Source organism: Ursus arctos, unplaced genomic scaffold (genome assembly GCF_023065955.2).
Source record: "Ursus arctos isolate Adak ecotype North America unplaced genomic scaffold, UrsArc2.0 scaffold_1, whole genome shotgun sequence".
NCBI classification, from domain to species: domain Eukaryota; kingdom Metazoa; phylum Chordata; class Mammalia; order Carnivora; family Ursidae; genus Ursus; species Ursus arctos.
The window spans coordinates 88,798,573-88,823,284 of record NW_026622763.1 but is presented as its reverse complement, the minus strand read 5'-3'; the positions used below and the strand labels follow the sequence as shown (position 1 = coordinate 88,823,284).

Genomic DNA, 24,712 nt, shown 5'->3' with positions numbered 1-24,712 from the left:
TTTGGCTTTGTTACATGTTATTTATCCTTTCACCAACGGATGGACATTTGGGTTGTTTCCACTTTTTGGCCGTAAACGTCTGTGTACAAGTTTTTGTGTGGACGTATGTTTTCAATGACCTTGGGTATAGCCCTAGAAGTGGGATGTTGGGTCATACAGGAATCCTCCATTTAACTTTTTTGGTAAACTGCCGGACTGTTTCCCAGAGTGGCTGGTTTGAAATCTCAATGTGGTGAAATCATGGGGCCAGATGGTCTTAATTTTTATTTTATGGAGAACTTCATTCTTTATGTTTTTTTTTTTTTTATAAAAAAAGATTTCGTAAATATGCTTTCCCCCTAACTAAATCCTTTATGGTGAAGAGATGGTTTTCAAGTTTTGTTCCATGCAGCAGGTGAGCAGTGCAGAGAAGGGGTTGGTCGGGGGAATGACGAGTCCTGTGCGTACAGGGTCACCTGCAGGCCCTTTTCCACACGCACAGGGATTTTTGTGAGTTCAAGAAAAGCAACTCTGAGTCTCGTCTCCTTTGCCAACCTGATCATGCCTTTTATGTTTTGACCTCTTTCTTTTTGCGTTTTCTGGTACTGTATACCTGAAGGGAAATGCCTGTTCCTTGTCTGGTTTGTGTCTGTATTTCTCTCTGTTCTGAGAGTTTTCTCTCTTTCCCCTTTTTCTAGAAATATGCTGAGGCTTCCCCCGACTGAAAATTCATCCTGATATTGCCAAGCCCTTCAGTTACCATCCTTTGCTTTCTTTTGTGTCGGGCACAAAGGTCTTGAAAGAGCTGTCAACTGTGCCTCCCACTCCCATTTCTTTTTTACCACCCGTACACCACGAGATCCCCTTCCTTCCTCCCTTCCTTCCTTCCTTCCTTCCTTCCTTCCTTCCTTCCTTCCTCCTTCCTTCCTTCCTTCCTTCCTTCCTTTTTCTTTTTTAATATTTATTTATTTTTGAGGGGGGAGAGGGGCAGAGGGAGAGAGAGACAGAATCCCGAGCAGACTCTCCGCTGAGCGGGGAGCCAGGTGCAGGGCTTGATCCCATGACCCCGAAATCACGACCCGAGCCAAAATCAAGAGTCGGAGGCTCAACCGACTGAGCCACCCGGGCGCCCCTGAAATCTGGTTTCTGGCCCCTACCTGATTGCATGAAAATTGCTGTCTTGCAAGTCACCAGAGAAAGAAATCTGATGTTCTTTTTTCAGCGTGCGAGCCATACCTCTGTGTTGGTCATCCGTGCTTGCTTTCACACTTCTCTTTCCCTGGCTTGTCTGATTTTGCGTTCTCTGGTTTCTGCCTGTGATCGGTCCAGTCGCTGGTCTCCCCGCTGGTGTCTTTGTCGATGCCATATTTGTTAGCTAGACCTCTTTCTGTTTTTTCCACTTCTTAAGCTTCTGCTCCATTCTTCAGGCCCATTTCAGCTGCCAGCTTTGTGAGGAAGACTTAGAAAGTCTCCCCAAGCAGTTACGGTGTCTCTTTCCTTTCTCTTACCCCGTCGGGTCACTTCTGGTTATGACAGTTCTAAGCTGGGTGCTGCAACCCCAGCTTGACTGGAGGTTCTAGTCTAGATCGAAGTGGGGGGCGTGCTAAATCCGGCTCACCTGGCTATCCCTCGCCGTGGCCCGCACAGTGCTCAACGTAGAGTAAGAACTGAATAACTGCTTTTTGATTGGTAACGATTACAGTCATAGCTGTTCCTTTGTTAATTTCCATGTATAAATTTTTAAAAAACGCATTTAAAACAAAATGTTATGAAGACTAATAGAGCCAACACACACATACACCCAGCATCTACCTTAAGAAAAGTGATAGAATTGAAGCCCCCCACTTATCTCTCATGACTGCATCCACCTTCATTCTTACCTTTATAGAAATGGTGCGTCCTGGTGTAGGTTACTGCGTGAGTGGGGTTTCTTTGCATACCTTCTGTCATTAGTCATCCCTAGGGCTGCACGAAATAGGTGTTATTTACCTCCATTTTATAAAGGAGGAACCCAAGGCTTAGAGAGTTGAAATGAGTTCAGAGTCACAATTGGTAAGTCGGAGAGCCAGAATTTGAATCCGTGTCTGTTAGATTTCCAAGTCCATGCCTTGCACTGTAAAAAATTCAGAAAACTACCAAATATATTTGAAAAGTAACTTATAATACGTATGCACAAGAAGCTGGTGGATATCAGTAGCCTTCGCTCCTGTCTGTTTTGGCCCGTTTCTCCTTCCCTTCTTCCCTGGCCTTCATGGGTATAGTTCTTTGTTACCCAGAAGAGGAAGCAACCAGGCCCCGTGAACTGAGCCCAGTGGGAGTTAGGAGACCCGAGTCCTAGTTTCAGCTATTAACTTAGCTGTGGGATTTGGGGGACCTCTCTTACCTTCCTCAAACTTTAGTTTCTTCTTCTGCAAAAGGGGGAGATCAGACTTTTTTTTAAGATTTATTTATTTGCTTTAGAGAGAGAGAGTATGAGAGCAGGGGAGGGGCAGAAGGAGAGGGAGGGAGAGAATCCTCAAGCAGACTCCTTGCTGACTGCGGAGCCTGACATGGGGCTCGATCTCACCACCCTGAGGTGATGACCTGAGCCGAAATCAAGAGTCGGACACTCAACCGACTGAGCCACCCAGGCGCCCTGGGAGAACAGACTTTGATGCATGATCTTGCAAAGCTGTTCTAGGCTTGATGCAAGTCGTCTTCCTCCTGTGGGCTTGTGTGTCCTGAAATCCTTTGACTTGGACTCCAGGGCCAGTGAGACCCTCTGTGGCACAGGGAGGGAACCTGAAGGCCCCGGGCATACAAAGCACAACCACTTGTCCCACTCCTTAGCTGCCCAGGGCTGTTTCACCAGTGAACAGGTGAGCAATCATCTCTAATGCCAGCAAGCTTGAGAACAAGTCTGGAGAAAGAACATAAGACCTGACCTTCACACCAGGCTTCAGGCCCAAAGAAAGCCAGAGGTTTTTTTCAGTCTCACCGTTTATCCCCTTCACTCCGATTTTAGGACAGAGTCATATAAGACTCATCTTTTCAATCATCTTGGAAGGTTCGAGGTTCTACCTGCCATTCTTCCCTTCCCCGTCTGTATTCCTAAAGTGAATAGTGATCAAAACCACAATGAACCAATGTGTACTGAGGACAAAAGGATTGGTTTGGATTGTTTTGGGACAGCTAGGTTGTTGGTCATTTGTCTATAAAATAGTGAATGACTTTTTGGCTCAAGGTTTCATATTACTAATGAAAAGAATCATATGGGGTATGTATCATTAGTTTCCTAGGGCTGGCAGAACAAAGTGCTATGGATCTGGTAGCTTAAGCCTACAGAAATGTGTGCGTTTACAGCTCTGGAAGCTAGAAGGGCTCTAGGGAGAATTGCTTCTTGCAGGTGCCAGCCTCTGGCGGCTCCTGGTGTCCTTGGCTTCTGGCCGCCCACTTCTAGTCTTTGCCTCTGTTTCCTTCCATGTGCCTATCCTCCTCTGTCTCAAGTACCCCTCTCTTTGCTCTTGTAAGGACACCAGTCACTGGATTTAGGGCCCCTCATAAATCCAGCTTGATCTTATCTCAAGATCCTTAACGTAATCACAGCTGCAAAGCCCCTATTTCAGAGTAAAGTCACATTCACAGGAATTGGGGATTGGGACTTGGACAGATCTTTTGAGGGGGACACTCTTCAATACACTACAGGGTACTTTTGGGGAAATGTTTGAGCTCAGAGCATTGGTTTTTATTTCACTTTTCTAGCATGGCCTTCTTCCATCCATGGTAAAAGCATGCTTTGCCATATAAAAATCCCCCCCACCCCCGAGCACGAATGGTGGCCCTTGAAATGACGTGATTCTGGAAGTACAGTTGCAGTGAGCCTTTGAGCAGAGCGATGTCCCAGTCTTCCGGCACTGGAGTCCACTGCCATGTGAATCCCATACGGACAGACTCAGAGATCTGGAAGAGCCTACGATGCGACGTGAAGGGAGTGCCGTGCAAATGCCACACACTAAAGCCAATTTCACAAGGGCCCCTTTGAAGTGTTTCAGGGAGTACAAGTCTTACGCTCTAATTTTTACTCACTCTAATCTCTGATTTTCATTGGCTGTCGATAACTGATAAGCACCACGACTGTCCACTTGTTGAAAAGCCACAGAAAAAAGGGAGAGAATTACAACCGTGGCTGAGTCGTTATTCGTGGCTCTCTCTTAAGCCACCTCCGTGAACCACGAGTTGAGTGTCCACATCGCTTTAGCTCCCAGCTCTCCTCCACAGCACCCCGAGAGCAGAATTCACGCACGTATGTATCTGCGGGCAGTGCACAGGGGACGGTGTCTGTTTTTTCTGCAGTGCCTGGAGTTCCCAGCAGGGAAAAACAAAGTCTCAGTTTGCTCTTGAGGGTTGTTTCCTGCCATTCTGAGAAGGAATTGAACAGGGCCTGTGAGTGTGGGCAACAGAATGGAATTTTCTGGACCATAAAGGAACACTGGGTGTGTGTCTTCTGTTCCAGACGCGTGAGCATGGAGCTGGGGACGGGAGCCTTCCCTGCTCAGCTCTCCTGACCTCTTAGAGTTTGTGCTCAGAGCCACCCATGTATTAAGCACTGTCTTTATGTCTAGGACTTAAATCTTCGCCGTAACCCTGGGAGGCGCACACGATTCGTGTTATTCTCAGTAGCTGTGGTCTGTAGTCCCTGAAAATGCTGAATGAAAGGATCCTGAGCCATTGCTCCAGGGGAACCTCCAGGGTTGGGGTCCTGCAAGCCGATTGGTCAACTGCTCCATTTGCCTCTGGTTTTGTGTGTGTTTCTGCTTAAAGACACCTTATTGTGTATATTTTGTTGATTCATTAACATTGAACTTTGATGCCTGAAGGAAGCTTATCTAACCCACGTGTTTGAGGACTTCAGCACAATGCTTGGGGGCCATTCTAATCAGCGGAATCACCAATAAAAAGCACAAAAATGCCAAAAAATGCGACACTAAATACACCACAAGAAGGCCACTTGTCTACACTAGGAGAGCGGAAGCAAGAAAGCAGGACACTGTCTTGTTGGAGCTCGGCTGGGGACGTGCCCCTTGAGTGCTGCAAAAGCACCACCCGTATCGCTTTGGGACGACGGAGAGATTTTAGTAGGTGGGTGAACGTGCAAATATGGGGGTGATGAAGCTCAGCCGTAACTGTGTCTCCCGTCCCCACTTGACGGTTGAAGAAACTGAGGCACAAGAGCTTGCTCAGAGGCGTACTTGGCTGAGCTGGGGTTCAAATCCTGTTATGCTGCATCACCGTAGAAAGAGCAGAGGCTGCCTCGTACGCAGGGAGACGTGTAACCGGCTGCTAACGTGGCGTGTGCTAGAAATTGTGTTTGCAGTACGAGACTTGCCCCGATTTGTTATAACCTGGGGTCGGGAGCCCTTGGGCCCGTTTTGCTGTGTTTGGGCTGCCTGTGGGAAAGCAGGTGCCCATGGGAAAGAAGAGCAGTGGGTTTAAGACACTTGGGAGGCCGTCAGCACCAGCTCGAGAGGAACCATAACCCTTCACACGCATGGAGTTGTTCATTTCACAGTGTGGACTCACATGACCTCCGGGCCGAATAAATTGTCTTCTGCCCTCAGAAGGACTTAAAAAACAAACAAAACAAAACGCTGGCTGAAGTGTTGCAATCAGTGAGATCTCTCCGAGCTGGGCCCAGATGGCCTGACTCTTTCCCGTCGTGTGCTGCAGGGCTCCCCGCGCCAGCGCCGCTCGCCCCAACTTCCTGCAGAACCAACCTGCAGGTGCAAAGCCCGGAGCCCGGGGCCAGACGGTGATTCACAGGAAGCGCCCGCAGAGGCACCAAGGAGTCCTGCTGCAGGAATCGGCTCCGGCGCGAAGAATCTATGGCAAAGCCTGGACTTCTACCTTCATGGAAGACAGAGGAGAGAGAGGCGTGGGTCAAGGGCACAGTTCCCTGAATGGGGCCTCAGGTCCAATGAGTAGGAGGAGAATGCTTTTGCAAGAAGTCAGCCACTCACAGCATAGAGGGATGACTTTTAAAGGTTTTCTTCCCAGGCGACCTCCAGCGTCCCTCTTCCCCTTTCGTGAATTGCGTGAGTCAGTCTTAGTGACATGGGAAATTCCTGAGAAGATGAAATTTCTCTTATGCATCCTGTGATCAAGGTTTCCTGGAACTTTTTATTTTCTAGATACCTTGAAGTGATCTTATCACTACACCTTTGTTTAAAACGTAAATTCGGCTTCAGTGCTGGGTAAAATAAGTTCATTTTTTTTAGCGATCAAAGTCCTTTGTAGTCTGGTTACTACATATTTGTTTTGTGCCTTTTGTATACTGTGCACTCTGTTCTTTTGGGCCTTTTTAAGGGAATAATTTTGGTGACACAATGTGTGTTTAAAGGACCACCTTTTGTACGGTAGAAACAACAACTGTAAAGTGAATATTCTTGTAACCACCATCCGGGGCAAGAGATAACTGTAACTAGCCCTGTACCCCCCGCCCTTGATTGTATCTAGATTTTTGTGATAGTCATTTCCTGGCTTTTCTTTAAAGCTTTACCATCTATGTGTGCACCTTGAAAACGTATTTAGTTTTGTCTACCTTTAAGCTGTACCTAAATGACATCAAGCTGTGTGAGACCCGTCCCCCTTGCTGTGCATAGCTTAACTAACTCGTGATTCTCAGTGCTCCGTAGGGTATCCATTTTGTTCACTCATTCGGCTGTTGGTGGACTTTTGGGTGGTTTCCACTTAAGCGCTATTACACCAGGTTTAGATTTTAAAGTCAGCGCATAAAGTGAAATTGTTCAGCCTTCAGCCATATGGGTCTCCCTCGGGTCCTCAGATACACCAAACATGCTCCTGCCTCAGGGCCTTTGCACTTCCTGCTCTACCTGCTTAGAATGTTCTTTCTCCACTTACCGGTATGGGTAACTCCCTCACTTTATCCAGGTCTCTGCTCAAAGTCATTTTATCAGAAAGTGCTTCCCTGACAACCCCTTTTAAAACAGTGTCCCCACCCCCTCCCTCTGTCTCTTATTCACCAGGTATTCCTTCCAAGCCCTGAACATCGCCTGACATAAACGTATGTACTTATTGCCTGCTTCCTTCCTCGAGACTGTGAGCCCCACCTTCATTAACTTAAATAGCTAAAAAAGGTGAAGAGTTTGTCTGTGAGGCTGGAGACAGGGATTCCAGCCTCATTTCTACCATTCAGAGCCCTGTGAACTTGGGAAACAGCAGTTCACCACTCAGCAAATATTTATGGTGCATCTCCTACGTGCCGGGATCTGTTGTAAGCACTTGTGATATGCCGCCAAGCCAAGCAGGTAGTGATCCTCTCCCCCTCATATTCTAGTGGGGGGAGGAAGCAGCAAACATAATAAGTGAATCGGAAGATAAATATGTGTGTAGGAAAAAGAAAAGGCAGAGCATGGCCAGGGGAGCACGCTTGCCATTTTAAGTAGATTGGTCAGGGCGGGCCTCATCGAGGAGCTGATGTTTAGACAGAGATTTGAAGGATCGGAGGGAGTGAGGCATTTGGGGGAAATCTGGGGGAAATCATTCTAGGCAGAAGGATCAGCCGGTGTGACTGGGGGGTTCAGGGAACAGCAAAGAGGCCAGAGTGGCTGGGCTGTCCTATGGGGCCTAACAGAATACTGTATGACTGGCTTATAGTCTAGGTCAAATGGGAGGCATTGCAGGGTTTTGAGGGAGGGGGACATGGTCTGATTTACATAGTTAGGGGATCACTTGGGCTGTTGTGTGAGGGATGGAATTGGTGGGAGGCAACGGTAGCCAGAAGTAGGTGGAAACAATGAGTGGAGCGATTCTTACGCCAGCTGCGAGACCGACCCCCCCCGGCTCATCGGACCCTGGACTCTGTGCTGGGACAGGCTAGTGCAGACTCCTTTCATCCCTGGCACAGGATGGCGGGGGGAGGGTGGATAGTTTCTGAATGTAGAGCCAATAAGACTTTCTGATGGCTTGGAGGTAGGGCATGAACGAGCCCAGAGTGGCATCGGCATTTTGGCCTGAGCCGTTGGAAGGATGGAGTTCCCATGACCTGAGTGGAGGCTGCCGGAGGGGAGGTTGGAGGGGAGGACCGGGTGCTGGGTGGGGAGCTCGAGCTGCCATCACACAGCCACAGAAACGGGAAGAAGCAGGACGTGTAGGAGTCTGGGGACACAGGTGTAGACTCAGGAATGTGCCTCGTGTAGGTGGTATTTGAAGCCGTGAGTGGGGGTGAGTGCGAGCAGAGGACAGACCAAGGACCGGGTCTCACCCTTCTGAGCCCCCTGCCTGCTTCCCAGGGTTCTTGTCAGGGCCATCTGCAAGCCAGAAAGTGCTGGACACATGCGCGAGACGCGATGGCGCGGGGCTCTCGTTCAGCCCCGGGGACAGAAAGCAGAGAGGGCAGGGGCACAGCGGGCAGCAGGGCCAGAAAGGGGGCCCCCCGGGGGGGGGGCTTTTCTTCCTTCATATTGAGGCGGGTCATGCCTGCAGCATTGGAGGACGTCGTGGACCTCGGGGTGAAATGCTGAGAAAAATTCTGGCATCAGTGGAACCGTGTTTAGACTGGGGGTTAAGTAGCGGGTTAGCAAGGTTTGAGAAAAAAACCAGAGTATCTGGCGGGAGGGAAGGAAGGAAGGAAGGAAAAAGGGAGGGGGAATGTAGGAAGGGAGGGCCAGAGAGAGAGAGAAAGGGAAAGAAACATAGAGGAAGGATGGAGGGGGAAAGAAGGAGAGGGGGAGGATCTCGGATCCAGCTGCTCCATCACTGGGGAGCTTACTTAGCAAGAGGAGGGAAAGGTCTGGAAGCCAGAGGCTCAACAGGAGACCAGTTCTTGGTGGAAATCAATAGAGGTGTCCTTAGGGGGTGCCTCCAAAGAGCCTTCGGGGTCTGCTTTTTGAGACATATGGTTCCTGTTTATTGGAGATTAAAAAAAAAAAAAAGATTTACTTATTTATCCGAGAGCCAGAGAGCAAGAGCGTGCAGGCTAGGGTAGGGCAGAGGGAGAGACAATCTCAAGCAGACTCCCTGCTGAGCACAGAGCCGGACATGGGGCTGGATCTCACAACCCTGTGATCATGACCTGAGCCGAAACCAAGAGTCGGACTCTCAACCAACCGCGCCACCCAGGCGCCCCTACTGGGGATTTTTATCTTTCGCTGTCTTTAGGGCTTCAGTCTTGCGCCAGCGATCTCTGACACACGGCCTGCCTGTGGGGAGAGCTGTGGGGTCACTGCAGCTGCTGGCCTCAGCAGCCAGCCTGTGTGCGCGGTATTCTGTGGGGCCTTCCAAAATCTTGCTGGTAGGGAGGACGCATGGGAAGCTCTGGAAACTCTTGATAAGCAGCCTTAGTGGCTGCCGGCACTTCGCACCCGCAGTCCCCAGGCAGGGAGTCCCGTGTTCCCAGAGCTTGAGTCTCCCGGGAGCTGCAGATGGATTGCAAGACAAGACGCCGAGTGACTTGGGTCTTGTGCCCCCAGGTGGGACTAGGGGTGGAATCATCCTACCTTTTGGGAATGAAAGCTGCTTCTGCCTGTAATGTAACTTCAGAGCTTTCTCTCAAATGCCCGAGGCTAATAAAATATTCATCATCAGCAGATGGTGGCCAGGGGCAAAACAGCTGCTCTCACTTTCTTTAGAACCTTTTTGAAATCATTATATGGGGGAGGGAGAGAAAGTGAAGCTCCTGATTCAACACCCCCTCTGTCCCTGCCTTCTGTCCTCCCTGGGCTTCTTGGGCTTAGACCTCAGGGCCTTTGCACTGAATTTTCTTTACAGAAGCCCCAGAGTCCTTGACAGAGTTTCCCGAGCTTCTTCTCCAGTCGTTTGCTTTAGGCTTTTCTTTTCTTTTCTTTTTCTCTGGTCTCTCCACCTTAAGGGTTTCAATTTTAAAATAAAGTGAATTGTTGCTTGGACTAGGGGGGTGGTGAAGGATAAAAAGAACAGGGACTGCATGCCGGAGCAGAGCTGAAGAGAACCCTCCTTCACTTTTGTCTGGACCAGTATTGGGCTGACCAGATGCGCAGGCCACATTCCACACTCAGGAGGACGGCAGGAGCCCCAGGCAAACAGCACGGGTCAGAGTTCTTGCTCGCCCAGAGGCAGAAGCTCTCGATTCTCTTGCCTGTTTTACACCGTCCCCCTGGGTGTCCGTGACTAGGCAGTCCGAGGCTCGTGGGACACCAGGGCAACACGGCTTCTAATTAGGGCAGCGCTAGACGTGGAGAGAACTCTGGAGGCCCCACCTGTCTGGAGGCATGAGCCCTTCTGAGCAGGCCCGGTGTTAACCTCTCTGTAGGGCTGCGTTTGTGTTTGCAGACGAAGCGGGAGAGGTTGTGGTTCACACTGGCTGGGGTCAGGCATGCTCCTGTGAGTGTGTGTGTGTGTGTGTGTGTGTGTGTGTGTGTGTGTGTGTGTTGGGATGAGAGACAGACAGACAGATAAAGAGGGAGAGAGAGAGAGAGAGATTGGTTTTGAGAGGCAGGGGGACTAGCCAGGGAGGCACCTGTCGTAATCTTCTCAAAACATGCAAAGAAATCGTGGACGGCTAGCAGCAGGTGGGCTAGGTTGTTCACGATCAGATGTTGTTGATCACTGATTGTGTATGTGGATACTGGTTCATTTCTCAACCTCCTGCTTTGGGGACGTTTTAAAAACGTGGCAACAGTGAGTTATGGCTGAGATTTCCTTTAACAGCTCACTTTGCTACATTCGACACGTACTTTTAAAGCACCTCGTCTGTGCCGGACCCTGCCAGGCGATGTGGGATGTCAGAAAGTGCAGAATCCAGCCCCTGCGTGCAGGAACTTTCCGGCCTGTGCAGAGTCGAGACTTACACAAATGGAACAGAGTCGGGGACAAGTAAGAGAGCGATTTCAGGAAAGTACTAGGGTTTTGCGGCCCCGGAGGGAAATGCAGGGTGCTATCGGGAGCCCACGTGGCGGCTCCCATGTGCCTCTGGGGTCTCGATGCCCTGAGGAGCTGCCCTGGGGAGTTTGCGGTTTGTGCGGGGAGGGCTGCACACGTGTGGCTGTTATCTGAGCTGCCCCATCTGCGGGTGTATCCCTGTCCGGTCTGTGACACGTGGCTGCTCAGAGCCTCCTCTTGCTGGGAGGACTGTCCGCTGGCCGTCAGTCCTTGACAGACGGTTAAGCAACGCCAAAATCTGGTCCCTGTCTGCAAAGGGGGATAGTGTTAGCTACCCTTCTGACCTCAGATGGCCCTGTCACAGGAGGGATGGCAGGTGGGAGCCTGCGGGCGAAGCACTGTGTCATGCAGTGTGTTTTACCAATGGCTGTGCAAGCTACTCAGGCAGAAAGCCGTCGGAGGCAGCGCCTTTCACATGAGGGACACCTTTCCAGTGTCTGCCTGCCCTTTGGAATTCCTCTTGGCCCCACCTTCTGTCTTCCTTGGCACTCACTTGTTCTCTCCACTCGCCCTGCCTCCCCTGCTGTTTAAGTCTAGCTAGTCCCCAAGGCCTTGCCTTGCTCCCTAGGCCCAGGCCGGTCCTCCGTTGCTATGGCTTCCAGGTGATGGAAATGCAAGTGCATTTCTCCCTAGTCTAGATGGCCGGCCCCATCCTTGTTCCCAGGCCCAGATCCTGACCTCCCTGTGAATGTCCCTTAGGCTCAAGGTCAGGCCTGGCCTCCTCCGTGCTGTGCCAGTTAAAGGTATCCCTCTCCCGCGTCAGCTAGGACTCTGCTCACACCTCTTGGCTGCCGGCCTCTGGGCTCCAGCATCTCAGGATGCTGGAGTGTGTCCTCCCATGTCCATTCCCGCCCTGTTTCCGCAGCCATACCCTTGCTCGTGCTCGCCCCAACCAGTATTTCACATGTTTAGAATGACATATGTATTTATTAGCAGAACTCCACCTTCCCTGTGCCCCAAAGAAACCTTCGTTGTAACTCTAACAAATGAGATTTAAATTGAGCAGCCCTTGTGGTTGTGGCTGGTGTGTGGGCTTCAGTCTCTGTCTGCCAGGGGAGCCCTATCCATCTCCGGCTGCACTCCTCCCCCCCAGCCGCCCCCCAGGCCTCTGACAGAGGACCACAAAGATCAGGTCATGGACACAGCACCTGCTATCTTGGGATGGCCTCCTAGGCCATGTTCTGGTTCCTTCTTCCCTCTGAGTTGTTTCTGAAACCCAGACCTGACAAGGCTCAAAATCCCCTTAACTTTTCACAGTTCACAGAATAAAGCCCGAACTCCAGCACTGTCATCAGTCTGACCCCGAATGACCTTTTCTTCTTCCATCCTTCTGTTTCCCTCTGCGCGTGCACTGTGTGGTGTAGCCATACAGGGAGGCTTGGAATTCCCCAGCCCTGTGGGCACCTCAGTCCTCCGTGCCCTGCTCCTGCTGTTCCCTCTGCCAGAAATACCTTTCCCCTGGCCTCTCCTCCTGGAGACAGGCTGTGCCTGGAACTCTGTTCTTGTCTTTCAACTTGAAGCCCAAGCACCCCTTCTTTATGATGCCTACCTGATGCTTTCCCGTGCCGGCTCTCAAGGCTCCCTGAACTCCTCCTCTATAGCAGGTATCCCAGTTTTTCACTCTATAGTCACCTGGTCATTCATAATGGTATTTCCCTCCTTAGGCTCTAGTGAGGTCCAAGGATGGGGATCGTGTCTGTTTTGTTCACAGTTTTACGGAGCCCTGTGATTAACATGGAGTCAGGGCTTCATACATATAATTAGATGAAGGGAATAGCCCTGGCATGACCCTACCTGTGCAGTCCCACAGAAGCTCACCAGGGCCAGGTCCAAGCACGTCCTAAGTATGGGGCTTTGTGGCTCACCTCCCGCAGAAGCCCAAGCACGGATGCCACCGTGTAGAGATTAAATCTCAGAACAAACACACAAGAGGGGTTACTGAACTTCTTACTCAACAGTCCACATTGTCTACTGAAAGTATTTGGATATGCATAGGTGTTTCTTTACTTTCTTTTAGGAATTTGATAGACATTCCTTGCCATTGTGTTCTTAATTTACTGTGCTTCCTTGAACTCAGAGCCCGTGAAAAGTTCAGCTCTTCGGGTCAGTTGTCAATTTCTTCTTTTAATCACACAAGAATTTTATCCCCCCCCCAGTGGATTTCTTTTTTTGGTTTTCACTGCTGGGATGTGCACTGCTAAACAGCACGGTGAACGTAGTAAAATCCCCTCTTCCCAGGCGTTTGGTTACATCTATTCTCTGCCATTGTTTTTTTTTTTTTTTTTTTAAGATTTTATTTATTTATTTGACAGAGATAGAGACAGCCAGCGAGAGAGGGAACACAAGCAGGGGGAGTGGGAGAGGAAGAAGCAGGCTCATAGTGGAGGAGCCCGACGTGGGGCTCGATCCCATAACGCCGGGATCACGCCCTGAGCCGAAGGCAGACGCTTAACCGCTGTGCCACCCAGGCGCCCCTATTCTCTGCCATTGTTAAAGTGATTTTTAAAAAATTGTTCTATTGTGCTATGCTTAATTATTAGAGACAATTCAGATCTTGTTATTAGAAATATATATTTATATATTGCATTGTATATTGTACAGTATATAACATTTTATTTGTATTATATGTTACATGCATATGATGTATACATTATATATATCACATATATTACCAAACGCTTATACCCCTTTTTTTAAACACCATAGTGATAGCAATCCATATTCTTCATTTGGAGCAACTCTGGCGAGAGATGATGAAAAGAATTTGTGGAGCATGCCCCACGATGTGTCCCACACAGAGGCAGACGACGACAGAATCCTGTACAATTTGATAGTCGTTCGAAATCAGCAGGCCAAAGATTCAGAGGTAAGCAGGCCCCCGTCGAGATCTTGCTGTGTGCGGATGATAATGGACTGTCAGAAATAGCAGTGACCGAGAAGGCCAGCTTGGCATAAAGAAAAGGAAAGGTGAGATGTTCGGCATGGGAGCAGGTATTTTAGCAGCCTGTGGTTGCTAATTATAGCTGGTCTTGGTCAACCTGCTGGATACACAGATAAGACTGACTTCCAGTTATGACCTCGATGATGCAAGGATTACAGAAACAGCAAGGCAGTCCTGCCGAAGACAGTTGATCACCTTCTATGACTTAACTGTGCTTCTGTAAGTTTTCCGGTGGCTTAGCAAGCCACAGTTAGAAGATTCAGACTGAAGTGGACGGGTATTTTGCATTATCACGAATCGTGAATTAGCGGGGCCTGAATTAGTTTTATTTATTTTTTCTGTTGATAGCTTCTTAAATTATGCTGATTAGACAGCAGCATATCATACTTTTTGTGATGAGGCATGAAATCAATCTTTTCTTTCAGTAGTAGCAATCTTTAAAATTATTAATTTTTCAGAGCAGTTTAAGATTTATAGAGAAATAGAGCATAAAGTACAGCCACTACCTCCAGGGTCCATAGTTTCCCCAATTAATAACATCTTGCATTGGTGGGGGTACATTTGTTACAGACAGTATTGATACATGTAACTAAAGTCCAGAGTTTAGGTCAGGGTTCACTCTTTGTAGTATACATTGTTAGGGTTTTTGACAAATGGATAATGACAGGGGCTGAAACACTCTTAATGAACTCTTATCTCCATGTTATTGGTATGGGAATGCTGGAATATTGAAAAGGAGAGAACTATATAAGTTAAGAGAGAACAACAGGAGAGATCATGTTTCATTTTCTCATTATAGCTCTCTATATAATACAATATAATATAGTATGATGGGTATCATTTTCCAAATAATACAGAGTTTTCTAAGTTCTGTGTTCATCAGTTAGGTCTTTTTTAAAAAAAGGTTTTATTTATTTATCTGATAGAGTGAGAAGGAGCACAAGCAGGGAGAGGGGCAGAGGGAGAGGGAGAAGCAGGCTCCCCGCTGAGCAGGGAGCCCGATGCGGGGCTTGATCCCAGGATCCTGGGATCATGACCTGAGCCAAAGGCAGATGCTTAACTGACTGAGCCACCCAGGCACCCCCATTAGTTACTGAGTAAATACCCATATTAAATATAGACTTCATGTTTTACTTGTATCTTTTAATAATTGAGAGGAACAGGGACATTGAAAATCCCAGGCTCTGGCTCTGAAGAGAAGTACCACAGAGGATATATGTGTGTTGTTGGGGGCAGGTGGCCATGGAGGGGAGTCATCTGTTCCTTATCTGGGTTTCTTTATTTTTGCTAGTTAATTGCTCACTATTTTTTCCCCAAAAAACATGCATGATCAGGAAGTGAAAACTTTTAGAAGAGACATGTGTCCTTTTATTCTCTGAGGCTTAGATATCTTTGGGGGGTTAGAAGCAAGTGTGGAGGTGGGGATCACGGGGTGGGGGCAGGGCTGACAGTTGCCTCTGGTCCTTCAGGCGTGGGGTAGGGGTGGACTGGAGAGTCTGAAGGGGCTATGGGTGAGAGTCCTTCCTTGAGTGTGCAGTGCTGAGGAGGACAGCCCCTGCTAGACACCTGTCACAAGGTTTAACTCAGGGGCACAGCATCCTACAAGTGGCCAGCTATGTTTTGCTCTGGCTACTGGCTTCCCGTGTCCCCGGCACAATTCTGTCCTCTGCTAGTAACACCGAAAGCATATCACCGAGCTGCTCCAGCCAAGTCCTGCTGCCCTGGCTGCTCTTCCGGAGCATATGGACAGGAACGTGTGACCTTGCTTTCCCTTCATGAGAAGAGCCACCCCCACCCTACTGAATCGGGCTGACCAGTGAGGGGTTCTTTCTGCCACAGTGAGAGTAGACCTGCTCTGACCCCACCATGCCCAAAGCTGTTAACAGCAAGAGGGCTGTCATACATGGCGCACCCCCCTCTCTCCAGGGCCCCAAGTAAAGGGGCAAGGGACCGGAAGGGGTGTTTGGAGCTGAGGCTGGCAGCTGTCTCTGGAGGACCGTCTTCAACTGTCTTTACTGTTGGAAAAGCCAGGGCAGGAGGCCACGAGCTACAGAGCCCTTGGATAAGCACAGCTTCCCAAGTGGCCTCTTGCATCATTTCTGCGCTGCTCTTGAGAACTGTGTGAAGGGCCGTGCGGGAGGCTTTTCCTTCTCCTTGCCTCAGAAATGGACAAGCTTGCCTCTAGAGGAGCTCTAACGGGGACAGGCCATCAAATAAACAATACGAAGATGTGATGGTAATCACACATGAAGTGATTCGAAATATCTCTGCTCATGGTGCTTCCTTTTTTTCAAGTGTAAAATATACACACACACACACAGTATGTATATTGCATAAAATAGAGACACATTTTATATGCAATTGTATCATAAGTGTACGTATTACTATATATATTATCTGCAAATATAGAATATGTACACCTGGATAACAATTTTCTTATATTTTCTTCCAAAAATTTGAAACACATATAAAAGCATATATTAATATATCCCTTCATTTTCTCCGTATTACATACTGCTCCTCACCTTGATTTTTTCTACTTAATGATTTATTTGAGACCTAGATCCATTTCAGGATCCATTCATGCTCTGGTTTTACCTCATGGCTTTGGGGGAGGGGTCGCCAGTATTCTCTTACCTGGATTTGCCATCCTTTATTCAGCCAGTCCCTATTAACGTTTACGTTGGTTCAGGTTTTTTGAGGCAGTGCTGCAGTGGATAGCCATATATACTTGCATGACCTTGGATAGAGTTTTCTGGAGTAGAATTGCTGGGTCAAAGTGCATTGAAATGCTGGACTTGCCACAGCGCCTCCTTCTTGGAGGAACCTAGGAAAGAGCCCTGAGGCTGTGGAACTGGGGAGCACTGGAAGCTTATTCTGTGCTCAAGGGGAGCAGCTGCTGAGCTCTAGACAGCTGTTTGCCATGCCGAGAACATGGATCTGGAAATGCCAGAACTTTTGATTTTTTTTTAAAGATTTTTTTATTTTAGACATTGAGAGAGAGAGGGAGGGGAGGGGCAGAGGGAGAGACACTTCAAGCAGACTCCACGCTGAGTGTGGAGCCTGACGAGGGGCTCGATCTCACTATCCTGATATCATGACCTGGGCCGAAACCAAGAGTTGGATGCTTAACGGACAGAGCCACCCATGCACCCCACAGAACTTCTGATTTTTAAGGGAAGTTGGAAATCCAAACTTACATATAGAATGTCTAGATTTTTGTTTTTGTTTTTATTTTTTTATTTTTTTAAAGATTTTATTATTAGGGAGAGAGAAAGAGCACAAGCAAGGGGAGCGAGAGAGGAAGAAGCAGACTCCCCGCTGATCAGGGAGCCCAATACTGGGCTCCATCTCAGGACCCTGGATCATGACCTGAGCCGAAGGCAGATGCTTAACAGACTGAGCCACCCAGTTGCCCCAAATGTCCAGATTTTTAAATGATAGCTCACATTAGAAAATGTGTCACCGGGGCGCCTGGGTGGCACAGCGGTTAGGCGTCTGCCTTCGACTCGGCGTGATCCCAGCGTTATGGGATCGAGCCCCACATCAGGCTCCTCTGCCATGAGCCTGCTTCTTCCTCTCCCACTCCCCCTGCTTGTGTTCCCTCTCTCGCTGGCTGTCTCTCTCTCTGTCAAATAAATAAATAAAATCTTAAAAAAAAAAAAAAAAGAAAATGTGTCACCTAAACAAAATATATTTATGGGTTGCAAATATATAGGGAACATTTACAAGGATGACTACTATGTGTTATTATTGTTATGTTGTCTGGTATGAGTGAAAAATGAACCCACCATTGATTAAGAAAGTGGGGTTGGGAAGCCAGTCGGGTTGTGTTTTAAGTTTGAAGGAGTTCCTTGTTTATTACTGTTGCTCATTTTCTTTTTCACAAAGGATGAAACTGGTACAAATGTTAATAAAACAGAGGATTTTAGTTTTGAAAGAAAAACAAATTCTACCTACTGAGGTACAAGGAACCCTAGATATTCTTATGTGATACAATTTAGAAGCTCAGGCAGGTTATTAGGAAAAACTGGGCATATGGTTTTCCTTGAGTCAGTAGCATGCTGGAAATGTCCATATCTGGGATTCCCTGAAAAATGAAAAATAATTTCAAAACAGTGTGTGTACTACCTCCATTGTCCTAGTACAGGAAACACTGCGAATAGTTAAGGCTAAATTTGCACTGTTTCCCCAAAATGAAAAAAAAAAAATCAGAAAAGCAGTATATGCAGAGTAAATAATGAAGCAAAGCCGGAACTTAAAGTTACTTGCGGTGACAGAAGACGTAAAATGCGACACTATTGAAATCCAGTAGAATGGACTTTCATTTGCAAAAGCTTCAAAGCAGACTTTCAGTAGAAGAAATAATGCATCTGCCGATCTCCAAGCAGTGGAAAACTTACTGCTCTTGCCTTTGAATGATGCCATAAAATACTTTATGTTTGGGAAATGGTGAACAATGTCAAAATCATGCCCCTGTATCAGCACCGTTACGTTCATGCCCACTGAACGAATTGTACTTCACATAATCCACTCCGTTCTAGGGAGCTTGCCATGGTTTATGAGATACCAACACCTCTTAATTATTTATGAGTATACCTAATTTTAATCATACTGAGTGATCTCGTCCTCCAAGATATCCCTACTAATGAAAATGGTGCCAGGCACTGTTAACCACGTTGCATGTATTAACTATGTCCTCTTCACCACAACGCAGTGAGCTGTTAACCATTGTTATTTCTTTCGGAAGCAACTTGTCCAAGGCCATACAGCTGAAAACGTGCAGCCGAGATCTGAATCTTGGCTTCATGAATCCAGAGACATCCTGTGTCATGAGCGCCATGATTGAGATCGTGAGAAAGGAATAGGTATGGTCTGCAGTTTGATGTAGATTTCAAAATGAGTGAGCCAAGTCCGCCCAAAGCCTACTTCTGTGACTTGATGCCAGGGATGAGAGCTGTGTTCGAGGCTGAGGATCGTGACCGAGGTTTAGGAAGTGTTCTTGGTGGTCCCATATAGCACACCGTTCCCGGCTGATGCTTTTCCGTGGGGATCGCAGCCAGTCAAGGCTCCTGTCCCGGGCTTCTGTTTTATCTTGTGCCCTTGCATCCCATCTCTGCTTTGTTTAGTGTTCCCTGACGTAGGTGATTTGATGTCCTTTCTGACGGTTCAGTAACAGTCAACACTTTCACTCTGCTAAAAGAGACTTTCACATGTTCATGAAAATAAATGCTAAAAGTCGAATCGTTCTCCTCAACACTTTTAAGCACTTTTTTTGGTTCAAAATTGGTAACGTTTATTTAGTGGGATCAGTGATAGAAATTCTACGCCTATTTTTAAAGCTCTTAAGTCCTTACATGTTCAGAAATGTCTGTAGTTCTCATGACCAGCGCCTGCCTCCCCGTCACTGAGCAAGGCGGTATTTCTACACCAGGAGGGTCCGTGTGGACATCAGATGCTTGGGTGGCTGGAGTGATCGCATTAAAACCATACTCTGCGGAATTCTGGGGAGCCGCGAAATGGTATTAGTTTTTAAAACCATAGAGGCAAAAACATAAAATGTTCTCGGTTTATAATTTGTTGGCTCTTCCTGTGTGTCAGGATTCTGCTGGGAGAGTGTTGCCAGGGATTGTAAACAGTTCGTATAAAATGTCTAATATAGCCACAGACCTTCCCAGGGGTTGTTGGCAGTGTCTGGATTACACACGTAGCCTGGCAGAGCCCTGGTCCTGAAAGGAAAGAGAACACAGGAGTCGAGTGGAGTATCTGGTGGGAGGATGTGAGGAAGCGAGAGGGAGGGTTGGGTACCAGCCACGTCACTGTGACACACGCAGAGCCCGGGATATGCCACTGGGCTCTGCATGACGGTCTCGGTGGGTCTCCACACGTGGGCTGAGACGTGCTCTGGCAGGGCCAGCCGGCTGCTCTGTAAGTGGCTGAACGTGGGTTACTGTTGGAGATAGCACTGCGAGCTTTATGCCAAGCCTGGAGAGCAGAGTAGTAGAAAACGAAAGCAATTCTCTAGATAACGCTGGATTCCCCCAAACACCTTTTTCTTTGGGACCCCAGAGCGTGTGGATTGTTGAAGGCAGCCATTCTTTATCTTATTTTGCTAGTGAGTATTTGGGTTGGTGGGTGAGAGAGTAAAAATGTTTATTAGGATCTGGGAATCAAGTGGCTCTTACCCTCTGTTTTCTAGGCAATAAATTGAGTATTACTCTGTGTGCCAAGCAGCACGCTCTGCAGGCAAAGACTGGATCCTCACAGCAGCCCCGGGAAGGAGGCATTCTGACACTTTACGATTAGAGACTCTGAGTGCTCTGTGCAGGATGCTGGAGGGAATGAGTGGGAAGCTGGGATCCCAGCTCAGTCTGCGTGACCCAGAAGCCAGTGTGCAAACACGGCTCCCTTCTCTCTAGTGAGCTTGGAAAAAGCCTCAGTGGAATCCTTTTGATCAAAGATCAACTTACCAAATGGATGCCGACTTCTTGCCTCAAGTAGCCGCTCCCGTCTGTGTGTTTGTTGACATCACACACCCTGTACCAGCTGAAACACACAGTGACTTTGGTGTGTGTTTGGTATCAACATCTGTGTTGGCCAGTGCCTGTAACACCCTCCAGACACTGTTGCTTTGGGACTTGTAACAGCCCACGCACCATTCCTGGTTTGAAAACCCACTGGACCACACCAGAAGACATTCTGTCTGTGATGTTGTTTTCTGTTCTATATATATTCTTTTCTTTTTCTATTCTATATATATATTCTTTTTCTATTCTATATATATTCTTTGCCCACCCGCCCCTTTAAATATATAGGCATTTCTGGAGATCAGCATTAAGATGATGTTTCTTACTAGGTAGGCAGCACATCAAAGCTCTGTGTAAGGCAGCAGAGTTGAAATGATAAATATTAGAGAACTCGATGCAGACAGGGGAAATCATTAGATATTCAGTGGGGTGTGAGGTGGTAGAAAGCACAGCCTTTGGAATTAGACAGATTGAGGGGTAAGAGTTATACGCTTCCCATGTTTTAGCTAGATGACACTGAATAATTATTTAACCTGAGGGTTGTCATACTAACTATTGTCCAGTCTGGGACACAGTCACAGGGCTTACCTAAGAGGAAAGGAGGCACTACTATCAAGTATGCCAGGTCAAAGGTATAAACTGGGGCTGCCTTAGACAAGCTGGGACGTGTGATCACGGTTCTTTTTTTGATTGTAAAATGTACATAACATAAAATGTACCATTTTAACCTTTTTAAAAAAGATATATTTAGTTATTTGAGAGAGAGAGAGAGAAAGTGAGCACAGAGGGAGGGGCAGAGGAGAGGGAGAGAGAGAGAATTTTTTTTAAAAAAAAGATTTTATTTATTTACTTGACAGAGAGAGAGACAGCCAGTGAGAGAGGGAACACAAGCAGGGGGAGTGGGAGAGGAAGAAGCAGGCTCCCAGCAGAAGAGCCCGATGTGGGGCTCAATCCCAGGACTCTGGGATCACGCCCTGAGCCGAAGGCAGACGCTTAACGACTGAGCCACCCAGGTGCCCGGAGAGAGAGAGAATCTTAAGTAGACTCTCCACTGAGTGTGGAGCCCGACGTGGGGCTCGATCCCACAACCCTGAGATCATGACCTGAGCTGAAACCAAGAGTCAGATGCTCAACTGGCCGTGCCACCCGGGCGCCCCCATTTTAACCACTTTTAAGTGTCAGTTCAGTGGCATGAGGACATTCACATGGCTGAGCAACCATCACCACCATATATCTTCTGGAATTTTATCCTCCCACACTAACCTCCATACCCGTTAAACAGTATTACCCCTTACCCCTCCCTCCCAGCCCCTGGTAACTACCGTTCTACTTTCCGTCTCTATGAATTAGACTACGTTAGGTACCTCGTATTAGTGGAATCGGACGAGATTTGACTTTTTGTGACTGGCTCACTTCACTGAGCATAATGTCCTCAGGCTCCATCCACGTGGTAGCGTATGTCAGAATTTCCTTCCTAAAAGCTGAATACTATTCTATGGTATGTATAGACTGCATTTTGTGTGCCCATTTATTCCTCGATGGGCACGGGGGTAACTTCCACCTTTTGGTTATTGTGAGTAATACTGCTATGAACACAGGTGTACAAATATTTATGTGAGTTCTTGCCTTTCATTCTTTTGGGGATATACGCAGAAGGATCATAGGGCCATTCTGTGTTTACTCTTTTTCACAGTGGTTGCACCATTATCCCCATCAGCAATGCACAAGGGTTCCAGTTTCTCCCTACCCTTGCTAACACTTATTTCGATCACCTTTCTTAACCTCCGATTGATCAATAAAATGGCCAGTGGCTCCAGATTGATCAGTTTCTGCCTCTACATACAGTAGATTCAGTGGTGGCCGGTCACGGCCACGGAACATCAGCAGCAGGGAGGTGAACCTGGATGAGGTTGGTGTCGGGCAGAGCTGCTTGGTTGTGGGAGGGAAGGAGAGAGGACAGGAAACTGGGGGGAGCTTTTCTTTTTGTACCTGAATTCTGCTCTGTTTTTCTGGGCGTCCCTATACTAGAATGTAGTGGCCGGGACTCTTCCTTTTGCCGTTCTTTAGACTCTGTCCTCAAACCTCCTTTCTTTAGGCCCCAGAAAAATACACGCAAGCCAGTAGATAATGTACCTTGGGGAACGGGTCAATGAAACTGTTGATGGACAAGAACTTGGGGACCTCCAGGAAAATGAAGTCGGGGGAAGGGCAGAATGCGGGCCAATTTTCTCCACACCAGCAACTTCCTTGTCCTTGTGACCGATGGCTGCGCCTCTGTTTCCTGCGTTATGGTGCTTATGAGGGTGGAAATTTCCAGAAGGAAGGCCGCATATTTATTGGCAAGCATGTGCAGGATACTTCATTGAGAGCAATTATATCTTTCCATTAGTTTGTTTGTTTTTACAACTTGCATAAACCAGTGGAATCGGAGAAGAAATGGACACCATGAAGCTGCATCAAAGTTGTAATTTTTGAAAATTACAGTTGACTAATAAATTTTAAACACCAGAGGTGAATACCAAGTTAAGTCTCTGGTAATCTTCCTCAGGGTCAGCTTTGGCTTTCGCTGGAACAAATGAGATCATCAGAGACACCTGCCTGTCATATGGTCAGGGTGCCTCCTGCGTGTGTTACCTGGCTCTCACCACAGTCTTTGGATGTAGACAAACTACTTATTAAAAAGAGAGAGACCCAAAGACTTTTCATGATCGTGTCCAAACAGAAATGGGTTTCTGACTCAGCGTTCTATACGCTGGACTACAGAGTACAGAAGGATTCTGAGTCCTCAGGGCAGACAGCTGAATAATTTTCTTTGTCCTATTTTATTTTATTTTATTTATTGTTTTTTAAAGATTTATTTATTTATTTGAGAGAGAGAGGGATAACTCAGGCTAGCGCATGCATGTAACCACATACAAGCAGGTGTGTCTGCCTATCATCCATCTATCTATCTATCTATCTATCTATCTATCTATCTATCTATCTATCGGTATGTATTTCAAGGAACTGGCGCACAGTTGTGAAGGCTTGGTAAATCCAAAATCTGATGAGGGAGGCTGGCAGGTTGGAGACTGAGGTAAGAGTTTCAGTTTAAGTCCGAAGGCCGTCTGCTGGCAGAACTCCTTCTTGCACGGAGATGACTCTCTGTTCTATTAAAGCCTTCAGGTGATTGGTTACGGTCTACCCGTATCATGGAGGGTCATCTGCTTTCCTGAGAGTATACCAGTTAAAATATTTATCTCATCCCAAAATACCTTCACAGAAACACCCAGAATGACGTTTGACCACTATCTAGGTACTGTGGCCCACTCAAGTTGACATGTAAAATTAACCATCCCAGGGGGTTTTTATGAACAGTAACCAAATTCACAGGAGACTGTTGTATGAACCCAAATGCACAGGATCATTTGGTAGGCCATATACCTTAGTGGTCCCGGCAAACTCTGATCTAAAATAAAATCCGTAAGGGAAATCAGTGACCGGACTAGAAGGCAGCTTGGTGAAAAGGAATCAGACAGTGAGAACAATGGCAAGAGGCATTTATGGAGCACTAACTGTGTACCAAGTGCTGCTCTAAGTACATTACATATACTATGCTCACTACCATTGTCCTCCAGATGTGATCATGGTAGCCTGGTGCTTTCCCCTCCAGTATCAAATAATCCATGTCATTTGGTTAGGACACCTTGCCCCTTGATGGTAGTAGATAGATATTTCTGAATACCACACCCCCAGGTGAACGGTAGCCTCAGGCACTAGACTCAGGCATGGATTTGGGAGGACAGGCAGCAGAACGTAGAATCAAGAGAAATCTTGAATAATGTAATATCTCCAGACACTGTCGTCCAAATGAAGCACACGGATTATTGCAAATGGAACTCAAGGCCCAACGAGTCCTACCATCCCATTTCCTGCCATGAGACCTCTTGACGATTTTCTCAATCAGATAATGATATCGTTCTTATGTTCCATAGATGAGAGAAACCATTCGATAATTGTCTTTCTCTGCTTGACTTATTTCACTTAGCATTAGCCTAGGAAGATCGGTAAGAGAAGAAAGGGAAGAAGAAAGGGGGGGTAATCAGAAGGGGGAATGAAGCATGAGAGACTATGGACTCTGGGAAACAAACTGAGGGCTTCAGAGGGGAGGTGGGTGGGGGAATGGGATAGGCTGGTGATGGGTAGTAAGGAGGGCACGTATTGCATGGTGCACTGGGTGTTATACAGAACTAATGAATCATGGAACTTTGCATCAAAAACCAGGGATGTACTGTGTGGTGACTAACATAATATAAAAAAAATAATAAAAAAAAGATAATGATATCGTCTCTACTGCCCCTAGGTAGCTACA

At 47.4% G+C, this 24,712-nt stretch overlaps 1 protein-coding gene across 1 annotated transcript in view; it reads left to right on the top strand.

Annotated features, from left to right (window-relative positions):
- MREG (melanoregulin) overlaps positions 1-24,712 on the top strand; it is a 55,639-nt gene that overhangs the window by 2,757 nt on the left and 28,170 nt on the right. Inside the window, exon 2 of the mRNA XM_026492002.4 lies at positions 13,600-13,759. Within this exon, the coding sequence (XP_026347787.2) occupies positions 13,600-13,759 (160 nt within the window). The remainder of the gene's footprint in view (positions 1-13,599; positions 13,760-24,712) is intronic.